This window comes from Lycium barbarum, chromosome 3 (assembly GCF_019175385.1).
Source record: "Lycium barbarum isolate Lr01 chromosome 3, ASM1917538v2, whole genome shotgun sequence".
Lineage (NCBI taxonomy): Eukaryota > Viridiplantae > Streptophyta > Magnoliopsida > Solanales > Solanaceae > Lycium > Lycium barbarum.
Window position 1 is genome coordinate 120816856 of NC_083339.1, and position 12982 is coordinate 120829837.

Consider the following 12982-nt stretch of genomic DNA (forward strand, 5'->3'; position numbering starts at 1 on the left):
TGTTTAAAGTTTCACCAATTTACAACTACTCTTTCACCAATTTACAACTAATCTTTCTCCTATATTTTTATCTAATTGAATTAGATTTATATTCAAAATAAAGTTTTAATTTTAATTTCAAAAAAAAAAAAAAAACAGTTTTAATTTCACGAATTGCAAAAAAAAAAAAAAAAAAAAATTAAAAATGCCATTTCGTGAATTGATTCACGAAATGCAAAGGAAAAAAAAAATCTTGCATTTCGTGAATCAAATCATGAAATAGGTTTTTTTTTTTTTGCAATTTTTTGCATTTCGTATCAACTTCGTTCATTTAATTGACAAAATAAAAAAAAATCCATTTCGTGAATTGCATCACGAAATGCTAAAAAAAAAAACAGTTTTATTTAATTACACGAATTGCAAAAAAAAAATAATATATTAAAAATGCCTATTTCGTGAATTGATTCACGAAATGCAAAGGAAAATTAAAAAAAAAAAAATCTTGCATTTCGCTACACATGTAGCGAAATGCAAGAAATCATCGGCACCGGAACAGTACGTTGTGTGGGTATTTCGTTGGATAACCAACGAAATACTCATTTTGGTCTAAAAAAAAAAACATACTATTTTTGTCTAATGACTGTAAAAATAAGTCATTTGGCTCCGGACTCTAAAAAAGTCCATATGCCTGGGTAAAAAGAAGAAAAATGAGTTTATCAACAATTTCATACATTTTATTAGTTTGATATAAACATCGAATGCAAATAAATTCTTACGGTTTTAAGACATTGTCACTCTAACCATAGTGATGAAGTTTTCTTATTTTCATCTTATGCTACCAAAACTAGTAATTACATTTTAATCTCAAACAAGTTCAAATCAATTATAAAAATCCTCACTAACCATATCTATCCAATTAAATCATCTCAACACAGTCATGCAAAATAAAATGAAATTCATCTCATAACAAAATAAGCTTTCTTATGCATGGTCGTTTTAACTACTACGTGATTTATTCTTTTAAGCAAGAGTAATGTTGGTTTTGATGACAAAAATCATGCAGCAATACTAATGACTTTAACGACTTGTTTTTACACATTAATAATCTTTACACAATTGTTATAAGTTTCAATTTTTTAAAATTCTTCTTTTTGATGCCTAGTCAAACACGTTATATAAATTTGGATTGAGGGAGTAGTAACATATAATCCACTAAATTTTGTGGATATTACAATTTTTTTTTTTGAAATTATCAGCATATATATAATTTTAGATTCCTTATGCCAATATAACAACATGAGTGATACAGGTGAGATTTAGACGGGGATATTTATAGAGGGTTTTCTGGATATCAATAAACACCGCCCGTGATGGGGTAGAGTAAATCCCCCACTTGTCGGTCCACACGATTTTTCGCGCTAACTGTCCACTGACACGACTGTAACGATGTCGTTTTCAGGTCATGTCGACCTTCTAGGCACTTGTGTTTTTTTTTTTCATCAGATCCTATATACCAGTAGTAATATTCTTTTGAGGGATCGTTCGGTACATGATATAAGTTGGGATATCTTAGTACTAATTTTGATACTCTCTCTAAATTAAAAATAGAGTTCACTTGGTCATTTATATACTTCTTAAAAAAATATCAATTTTTAGATAAAAATAAATAATTTATTCCTAATTAAACAAGCATTGGAATTTGGTCATATGACACTTAATAGGGGTAAATTTGAAAAAATAAAGTTGATTTTTTGATAAGTAGACTCTTTTTTTATTCGGAGGGAGTATTAATTTTGTAATATCAAACAGAGTATAAAATAAAGCACAATTTCAAGAATGAAATATACAACCTTATTCGAAAGATGAGATAAATTAATTCCGGAAGATTATAATCCCGATATAATTTAGTAAATTAAAATGTACAAAGTGTCTCATACAATTAATGCAAAATCTTTCTTCACTTCTTTCTTTTTCAGATTTTCTATCCTTCTTTTTGTCCCTTACATTTTAAATTATTAATATATCTACAAGTACATTGAAAGGGTACTCTCTCTGTGCATGATTCTTGATCTTACCACCCAAATGGGGTCTCTCCAAACATCAACAAATCTTAGCAACAAGTCTTGTTTATGTGTGTCAGGGAGTGGTTTGCAGGGATTGAGTGTAGTAAGTCAAGTGGGGTTTTCTTGGTTATTGCAAGGACGAAAAAGAAGCAGAAAGATCCAATCTTTATGTGTTAGAAGTTCATTCAGTAATGGTGGTAGTTCTCCAGATGAGAAAGTGTCAGAGGGTCTTCTTTTAGGTGCTGAGAGGGATGGTTCTGGCTCTGTTGTTGGTTTTCAATTGATTCCCCATTCTGGTATTGTCTTTTGTTTTCTTGAATTTGAAGTTAGCATTCAGTAATTTCATTGTTTTTTACGTGTTCTGTGTATTTTTATCCGGATGTTGTTTCCTAGTTGCTCAATCTAGTAAAAATCTAATTTTGGAGATGACATAATAGATCCTCATTTGATTAAACAATGCCAATTTCGTTAAGGACCTCAACTTCTACCTTAAAAAGAAGAGTGTGATACCCGCAAGGGTGGCTCAATGGTTGAGCATGGGGCTTTCATAATGGAGGTCTCAGGTTCGAAACCCCCTGCCTACCAAAGTAGGGGATTTGCCTTCTGGGTCGAGCTCGTCGCACATGGCTTGCCTAGTGCAGGTTATCTCTCCTGTGTGGCTTGCCGGCTATTGCACAGGAGCGGGGTTTACCCTGTGCACACCCAAAGGGTAGCGGTTGCGGGTTCCTTGTCATTTAAAAAAGAAGAAGAAGAGGGTGAATGGGTGATTAAAAGATTTGCTAAATGGATATAATTCCACTGTACTTTGTAGTTTGGATAAATGCTCATTGCTCCGATTGATAAAGTGATCAATATGACTTTGTTTACACCATAGTTTGTATCTGATGAAAGCGAACAGAGGCTGAGAACAGTTAACTTGATAATTATAGTTTGGGGACAATGTTAGAAATCAACTATATGGTTATGATTAATACGTATATTTTTAACTTTTGTATCAGCATGTCTCATAGTAATTGGATTTTTAGAGTGTAAGCCTGATATTTGAGAGTTAGATGAGTTGGTCTTTCTTTCAATATGACAGAAAGAATGCTCAACTATTTCGATGTTTCTGGTGATGCTAAGTGTGAAGTTCTGGAACTTTACTTTATTGACTAGTTAATTTATTCATCCATAAGAAAGTACTTAACCAGCCTCTTGTTTGAATGGACTTCCACTCTGAGACGGTGATATTGTTAGTGCTCGCATGCTTGAAACATGTGTATACTTGTTGGTTCTATTGCTGGTGAGAGGCTTAGCATGTTGCAGCTAGAAAAGGTTACAATTAGTGGGATAATAGGGTCTTTTTTTAATTTTTTTCTTTCTAATATGTAAAATAAATTTATATGAAGAAACGCTGGGAGTTTTAACTCAGTTACTGAATTGATTCAGGCTCGTTACCAATTGCTTTTACGCCTGATGTATTTCTGTGCAAAAATATGTAATGATAGTGTTTACAGTCTAGTTCTTTCTTTTTCTAGTTTTGCCTTCAAAGAAAATGAAAATGGTGCATACTCAATTCAGTTGCAGGTGATGCAACAATGGTTGAATCTCATGATATTGTAGCCGATGATGGAGATGAATTGAGTGAGGATGCTGAAGAGATGGAGAAAACCCCTAAATTAACTTTTAATATCATTTTTGTTACTGCTGAAGTAGCTCCGTATTCTAAGACAGGTGGTTTAGGAGATGTTTGTGGTTCTTTGCCTATGGCACTAGCTGCTCGGGGTCATCGTGTAATGGTTGTTTCACCTAGGTATTTGAATGGAGGTCGTTCAGATGAAAAATATGCTAATGCTGTTGACCTTGATGTGCGGGCCACGATCCACTGCTTTGGTGGTGCTCAGGAAGTAGGCTTCTACCATGAATACAGGGCCGGTGTTGACTGGGTAAGAGCGTTTGACATACCCTTTTTTGCATACATTTTTTCCTGCTTACTTTATATTTTATTATTACTCCCTCCGTTTCAAGTTGTTTGTCTTACTTTCCCTTGTAGTCTCTTTAAAAAAGAATGCCACGTTTTATATTTAATACTGTAACTTTTTACACCCAACATCCTACATGGCATATTTAAGACCACAAGATTCAAAGGGCATTTTAGTACATTACACACATCTTTATTTTAAGACCCAAGATTCAAAACTCTTTTATTTTTTTGAAACGGAGGGAGTATTACTTTTGGATTAGTTGATAAATTAGTTGTATATGTCTGTTTTTTTATTTAACATAATATTTCTTGCTAAGTACATATTTAGGATTTTAATGGTAAAGATACACTGCTCTTGCTATCAGGTATTTGTGGATCACCCTTCTTATCAAAGAACTGGAACGCCATATGGTGATATTTATGGTGCATTTGGTGATAATCAGGTAATATATTATTCTTTTTAATGCACGATGATCACATCTCTATATGGTTTAATATGATGGCTAGTGATAATACTTCCCTATCTTTTTGGTAAGCAGTTTCGCTTCACTTTGCTTTGTCACGCAGCATGTGAAGCACCATTGGTTCTTCCACTGGGAGGGTTCACTTATGGAGAGAAATGCTTGTTTCTTGCTAATGATTGGCACGCTGCCCTGGTTCCTTTGTATGTTAACAAAATATTCAGACTTATTTATATTTTTCTATGTAATTTATGTTTGATGAATGCCAAACATCTCAATGCTACTTTTGCTAGTGACATTTTTAACATCCTTACGAAGGCACTTCTTAAAAAAGTTCCTTACAAGGGCTTAATTTGTAGATGTTTTGCTATACGTCGTAAAAAAAGATAATAATAGATGCATAATGCATTGCACAATCATGCTCGTGTGTTAGTACTGCAGATGTTTTTTTTTTTTTTTTTTTTTTTGAAAACTGGTAAGTTGCAGATGTTATTATCAATCTTATATTGCACTTCTGCAGTTGTTTAATCTAATAATAATTCCATCTTACCTTCCATCACGAAGTACTATAGCCTATTGATAAACTATAAGGTAATGTATTAGCGCAAAATACACTTCTGAAAAAACAAAAGAAAAAGAAAACATTGTACTCCCTCCGTCCCAATTTAAGTTTCTTAGTTTGACTGGGCATGGAGTTTAAGAAACAAAAGGAGATTTTTGAATCTTGTGGTCTTAAATTAAAGATGGGTGTAGTACTTTAAATCTTGTGGTCTTAAACTTGCCATATAGAATGTTGGAAATGGAAAACTTACTAAATATAGAAAGAGACACTCTTTTTGGGACAGACCAAAAAGGAAAGTAAGACACTTAAATTGAGATGGAGGGAGTAATACATTAGTAGTCATCTGTTCCTTAAAATGGTTTCATGTTACTTTCATTGACTGCCATCTGATTGTTATGCTTTATTTTGAAGGTCCAAAACTGACTGAGGGGTTATTATTTGGTCCTGTAGTGCATGTCGAGATTTTTTGTACACTATCACGTAACTATGTCAGTCACGTAGGAGAAGACGAAGGGCTGGGAACATGGTCCCACTTGCTTTAATGTGGGTAGTCTGGAGAGAGAAAAAGGAGAGCTTTTGAAGGAGTAGAATCGAGTTTCTCTCAGTTGAGGAGTAGCCTCCGCTCCCTTATTTTCTTTTGGTGTGAACAGAAAGTTACTTGTTGTATAGATGATTGGGCGGTGTTTGTAGAGAATCATATTTTGTAGATTCCTTACCTTTTGGTATACCCCATGTAGACGACCAGTTTGGCCGTGTTTATGAATGAAATACCTTGATTAAAATTATAAAAAAAAAAAAAAAAAAAAACTATGTTACTCACACTATATCTGTATATCATAAGTAGCCTTGGGAACAGCTTCCCTCCGTTCACCTGCAGCACCCAACATGCTGCGGAATAGCTTATTCTGGTTGTCTGTGCTTTTGACTATTTTTGACCAGTTTATGACAGAATCCTTCTTGCTGATCTTCAAGTGTTCTACGGTGCAGACTTTTAGCGGCGAAGTATCGTCCTTATGGTGTTTACAAGGATGCTCGTAGTATTGTCGCAATACACAACATTGCACATCAGGTACTTTCCTAGCTTAATTGTCCCCATATCTGTGACATTGAGGTATGAATGTCTCCTGGGCTCACCACTGTATTTGGAGGTATAATGACCCTGAGTAACAGGTTTTATTGTCTGGTCAAACTGTAACATCGTCATGGTTTTCTCCCTGAGCCATTTAATTCTTAGTCATCAGAATGTTAGTGTTGTTGACTTGAATTTGATGTCTTTAATCATTCTACTCGTTCACTTCCTGAATCTGGAAATGAATCTACTAGAACATGGGATAAGCTCAAGCTATTCAATTCTTGGTTCACAAAGCTGTGATTTGATTTAAGATTCATAATTTCTGGGAAGTGGTTGCTTCAGGAAGGCAGAAATGTAAATGTATCTCAGTATGGTCGAAATGTAAGTGGAACTCGAAGCGGCTGTTTGATAAAAATTTCAAGATGCCTTCCATATGGAGGAAAGTTAAAGAGAAAATGAACATTCTCCCTGGTGATTGTAAATTGGCTCTAGATTACCAGTTCCTTTTTTTTAAAACCTTAGGGTTGGTGGTGTGGTTGACGTTATGCCCTTTTGACAGTTAGACCATATTGGTTTCTAACTGCACGAGATCAGATGTATACTTTGCATGTAAATGTGTTTGCTCGAAATCTCCATCCTATTTACAGTTATAGGATCAAGTGGGTAAGAATTTACACTGAAGAAAATTCTGATTTTCCAAATGAATCAGTTGCTCTACAAACTAACCAAATGACCATGATGGACGGTTTTATGTCATATGAAGACCCCAACTCCAGTTTTTATCCACCAAGGGGAGTAGCAGGCTAATCTTGTTAGATCAGTTTGATATTTTGGATTTATTCTGATTGGTTTAGACGTAGAAAGTTAGTGGATGATGAGAGGTGGATCCTGAATCCATATGTCTGGTCTTGTTGCTTGTTGGTAGTTTGATAGTTAATCATTTACCTTGTATTTGGTCTATTCCAACTTTATGTAGTGACCTCTGTGGTTCATAAGTATTTATTGATTGCTTGATTGAATGTTCCTGTCTGCAACTCAAGTTATGCACCGGCTTTTATTGAAATAATCTGCATCTTGAGGTTATCAGTGTTTGATACGGTCATAGATCGTCTCTTGTTTGATATTTTGCATAGGGAGTGGAACCTGCAACAACCTACAAAAATTTGGGATTGCCTCCAGAATGGTATGGAGCAGTTGAATGGATATTTCCCACATGGGCAAGGGCGCATGCACTTGACACTGGTGAAACAGTGAACATTTTGAAAGGGGCAGTTGCAATTGCTGATCGGATACTGACAGTTAGCCAGGTAAATATAGAAATTTCCACTTCTGTATACTAGTCGAAGAATATTAGGAAGTATATCACTGATTATGGTTCATGAATTTCTATTTCGGTATGAGAAATCTACGTGACATCATGATAAATTGTTGAATATTGTTATTCAGTATATAAAAATATCGCATTTGTCCTCTCTTCCTATTACTTGTGTTTACTTTTCTTTTTACTAATTTTGTTTTGGTGGCAGGGGTACTCATGGGAAATAACAACTCCTGAAGGGGGATATGGGCTACATGAGCTGTTGACCAGTAGAAAGTCCGTTCTTAATGGTATGTGTGTCAGATGATTTCTTTTGAGTTCTTTCTGATATTCTTTTCCTTTTATTCGAATTGTAATTTGGTAAGATATATGTTGATTGACGAGGCTTATTTACCAGCATTAGCTTCATCCAAGTCAAATTCTAAGTTTTGTTAAAAGTCATGACCAGAGCCAAGGCTAAGTATACTTAATAACCTTAGCTGTGCCTTCCGTTATCTATGAACATTTGAATTACTACTTAATCTTTCTCTATTTATGCAGGAATTACTAATGGAATAGATATTGATGATTGGAACCCATTAACAGATGAGCATATTGCTTCGCATTACTCCATCAATGACCTCTCTGGAAAGGTAATTAAGCTTTTCACTACCTGACGTGAACCGTCGCTTTCTTGGAACTAATTCGCACAAAGTGTCTCTGCTAACTTCCATTTTAATTAGACAGGTGGAGTGCAAGATTGCTCTGCAAAAGGAACTGGGCCTTCCAATTCGACCTGATTGTCCACTGGTGAGAGTTTTGTTGACTTCTTTGAATTACGAGGAAAAATTCCCTTCCTCTCTAACCAGAAAATTTGGAACATTAATAATGCAGATTGGATTTATTGGAAGGCTGGACTACCAGAAAGGTGTTGACATAATCCTCTCAGCAATTCCAGAACTTATGCAGGATGATGTCCAGTTTGTAGGACCTTCCACCCACATCCTTCTTTAAATCATTATTAATGCAGCATGTTGGAGTCTCTGATTGATAAACTCAGGAAGATCCTCGACTTTCCAATTGTTCATTAACTGTATTCCCTTTTGGGCTTCAATCGAAATTTCTTTGCTGGAGATATTTTTGACATTTATGTTTCCCCTTCTTTTCCTTCATGCCCCCATACTTAGTAATGCGTTGATGATACAGAATTGTAGACATGGGAATGTGTTCAAATTGAAACTATATTTATGGCATAATTACAGAGTTTATCGGGAGATTTCCTAACAGGGAACTGAAAATATTGAACTCCAACTAGGTAGGGAACTGGAATTCAAAGTTCAGGTTACCCTTTTAGGAATTACCCCTAATTTTTTTCATCACATCATGAAAAACTTGTTCATTTTAATGTTGCAAATCATGTAGTTGTATTCAGGAATAATTCTGGAGCATGTGTTTATTCATACTATTTTTCTAGTACAAGTGTTCTGCAAAGTGTTTTTTTCTAATTGAATTTATTATCTATTCTTTATTCAGGTGATGCTTGGATCTGGTGAGAAACAATACGAAGACTGGATGAGACATACGGAAAATCTTTTCAAAGACAAATTTCGCTCTTGGGTTGGATTTAATGTTCCAGTTTCTCATAGGATAACAGCAGGGTAATTCCGAATTAGATGGTCTAATGGTAAATTTAAATACTTATTGAATATTTATTAAGCTGACTTATTCATGTTGTGTTGTGCAGCTGCGACATAATAGTGATGCCTTCAAGATTCGAACCGTGTGGCTTAAACCAATTGTATGCAATGAGATATGGCACCATACCTGTTGTTCATAGCACTGGGGGCCTAAGAGTGAGTTGCTTTCCTTATATAGAAATGGCTTTTCAGATGAAAAAGCTCATGCCTTTAAACTTTATTTTTTAAAATTATCTTTAGGACACAGTGAAGGATTTTAATCCATATGCTCAAGAAGGAAAAGGTGAAGGTACCGGGTATGTCTCTTTCTTTTAAATGCTGTTGATTTTTCTTAGGTACTGTGATGCTGTTCATTAAGAAACTTGAAATAAAATTTCTATTTCAACTACCCTCTCTTGCTCCTTCATTTTTAAGGCTAGAATAGCTTTGTACTTGCTTTGGGCTGTGAAATCCATTATACCAACTTTTCTCCCTTGAATTGAATTAGGTTTCTGAATGAACATTTAAAGAGGCCAATGCTCATTTGCTTAAGAGTTAGAAATATATGTGTTACCTTAGTCAATGATCTGGCTCTGTTCCTTCTTGGAGTTTGATTCTTATTATTAGATACATTTGAAACGTTAATTGTATCCATTTACCAGTAAGAGAGGTACAAGAATATTCCACTCCTGTTGCTGAATTTTTTGTGCACTTGTGCTAACTTTTCGATGATGGTATCTAATTGATGTCGCTATTTATGAAATTTAACAGGTGGACATTTTCTCCTCTATCGAGTCAAAAGTTGCTTGATGTAAGTTTCCCCATGATCGATAGATAGTTTTAAATGTTTGTTAAGTCATTCCTGTTGTGGTTCTTGTTTTTGCATAAAAAATAAATTCTTTTACTCTATTAACATAGAAATGCATTCCCTTTATTCCGTTTCCTTGTTCTTCTCATTATGTATATGTATATGTTTCGTACAAGTAGTCGGAAGTTGTTAGTTTGTTTTTGCTGGTTTAATTGGGGCTAAACCAAGACACAGAATGCTCATTGTGCGTCTAGGTGGAGGGTGTTTGAAGTCCTTTCATCTTCTTAGTTTCATCTCTCTGTACATCATGGTCTGTTTAATACATGCATCAAGGCACTAAGTGGCTAGAATCCTTATGATTAACACATTAATTCAGTTAAGATGATTCCTTATGCACTGTGGCCTTTAGTCAAGTAAGGCTAAAAGTTGTTGGCTGTAACATTCTGTTTTGAAAACCTATTCGAAAATCAATGTTAGCATACTTTTGTTTTATTGTGCATTTGTTGATTGATGGCAGTTGAATAGAGATGTAGATGTCGTCTGTTCTCTTTTGGACCATAACATAGTGTAATTTTAACTGCTTGCAGACACTGAAGGTGGCGATTGGGACTTATACAGAACATAAGTCATCTTGGGAGGGCTTAATGAAGAGAGGAATGGAAAGGGACTATTCCTGGGAAAATGCAGCCATTCAATACGAGCAAGTTTTCGACTGGGCCTTTATAGATCCTCCATACGTCAGATGATTTATCAAGAAAGAAGGCAAATGGATATATCGTTAAACTAGACACTGAGCTTTTGGTGCTATTAGCTACGTCGTTAGGTGTGGAATGTTTGTGATTCTTTCTGACTTAGAGAAATCAAGTTAGTTCCAAAGAGATGTAGCTTATCTTAAGGAAGAGAAAAGGAAAGCTAGAAACCAAGAAAGTGCTCCTTGGGAGAAGAGTGGAACATGTAAAGAGAATTTTGAATTTTATGTGGGTGACGAGAGGCCAATTGATCAAATATTGTTTCTCATTTTTTAACATCTCATATAATTATTGTTATTATTCAAATTGAACATGATTAGTTTGGAAAAGTTAACAAAACTATGAGAAATGGTTTCAATCAAAAGAAGTGTGCGAACAAGGAACACATTCTTGACGGAAACCAGGACCCTTTGGGAGAAATAGATGCTGATATAGAATAAATCCTCTTTTGTTATTCTTTTTCCTTTATATCTATGTACATTTGGTTAAATATCAAATTTATATTTTCTAAATAATTCTTGTAACGCTCTTTTTGTATTGTCTTGTGAGCTGCAAGTTTATTGTTTTTTTTTGATGATGTAAGTGTTTTATAATCACAAAGGCATCAAGGGGATACATAGTTACAAAAGAGGAGGAAATATTAGCTCATACAAAGATAACAAAAAACCTATCGTAAGTCTAGAGAGCTGGCAAATTCAAGAATCTATCATAAGACTAAGGAGCTAATAAAATTCAAAAAAGAGTCGGGGTTGTATGTAGGGGTAAAATTAATCCAGCTAAAAAGAGTAGTCAGGCATCTGGCCTTGAGATTTGAGCTGGCAGTTACAATACCATGAAAACATCTTTGGTTCCTTTCCAACCATAAGCACCACAAAATGCAAGCAGGGACCATAGACCAGATTCTTCTGATGACCTTCCCAACTTTCCAAGAACTCCAACAGACAAAAACTTCCCTGACAGTGTGCGGTATAACCCATTGCAAACCAAACAAAGTGAGGAACATATTCCACACATCTGTAGCAACTGGACAGTGTAAGAATAGGTGGTTAATGGTTTCAGAGGTGCAATGGCACATGTAACATCTATTAGCAAGATGAAATTTCCTTTTCATGAGGTTGTCCAGAGTTAAACAAGCCCTTTTTAGAGCGACCCAGCAGAAACAGGAGACTTTAGGCGGTAAATTGATTTTCCAAATCAGCTTCCAAGGCCATTGATCAATCAGGTCCTTGTTGGAGGTCAGAAGCAGGTAGCCTTCTTTGACAGAATAAGAACCGTCCTTGTTACTGCCCCACTTAAGCCTGTCATTTTTCTGAGTGAGAACTGGGCTGTTCTGTAGACACCCAATCAATGTTATCATGTCCTCTATTTCCCAGTCATTTAGGTGTCTCCTTAGGTGCAAATTCCATGAGTTGTCCTCCCAGTTCTGAGCAATTGTTGAATCTGGGTTAGTTGTTATAAGGAACAGCCTGGGAAAAGCATCCTTAAGAGTAATAGAGCCAAGCCATTTGTCTATCCAGAATAGAATATGAGCCCCATTTTCCACTTGGAAGGAAGTGTTGAGAAAGAACTCATCCCACAATCTCCTGATATCTTTCCATAAACCAGTTCCATAAGGAGTTAAGATTGGGTTGGAGCACCAATGGCTAGTGCTACCATATTTAGCTTGGATAATCTCCTTCCAAAGACCAGCATCATCTTGGTTAAACCTCCAGTGCCACTTCATTAACATACATTTGTTGTGTAATGCTAAATCCTTTATACCAAGACCACCTAGATGTTTTGGAAGAGTTACTTTGTCCCACTCGACTAGATGATACTTGTGATTTTCGCTATTACCTTCCCATAAAAAAGTCCTCCTTAGTTTGTCAAGTTGATATTGAACCTCTGATGGTATTGGGAACAGAGACATGAAGTAAGTAGGAATACTATCCAAGACACTATTGATGAGTGTTACTCTGCCGCCAAGAGAAAGGTACTGTTGTTGCCAAAAGGCCAATCTTTTCTCAAACTTTTCAATGACCACATTCCAAATCTCCATTGATCTGTGACTAGCTCCCAAGGGGAGTCCTAGATATGTGGTGGGGAAAGTGCCAGTGCTACAATACATGATGCTGGCCAGAAACTCTAAATCTGGAACCATATTAACAGGGTAAATAATGCTTTTAGTCATGTTAATGTGGAGCCCTGATAATGCTTCAAAGATCATAAGGGTGAGGTTGAGATACCTCACTTGAGACTCCTCAGCACCACAAAAAATAAGGGTGTCATCAGCAAAGAGAAGATGAGAAACAGGAACGGTAAGACCAGGCCTGTTACCCACTTCAAAACCACTAATCCACTGCAATTGCTTTG

General features: G+C 35.6%; 1 protein-coding gene across 1 annotated transcript; it reads left to right on the forward strand.

Annotated features, from left to right (window-relative positions):
- Nucleotides 1-1939: 1939 nt before the first annotated feature.
- On the forward strand, nt 1940-10936 carry LOC132632093 (soluble starch synthase 1, chloroplastic/amyloplastic). The gene is made up of 15 exons (XM_060347911.1): nt 1940-2338; nt 3603-3967; nt 4371-4448; nt 4545-4669; nt 6016-6097; nt 7234-7407; nt 7627-7708; nt 7959-8050; nt 8145-8207; nt 8292-8381; nt 8931-9055; nt 9142-9250; nt 9335-9390; nt 9845-9884; nt 10469-10936. The coding sequence occupies exons 1-15, from the start codon at nt 2038-2040 to the stop codon at nt 10625-10627; spliced, it is 1941 nt and encodes a 646-aa protein (XP_060203894.1). The 5' UTR covers nt 1940-2037; the 3' UTR covers nt 10628-10936.
- The last annotated feature ends 2046 nt before the right edge of the window (nt 10937-12982 follow it).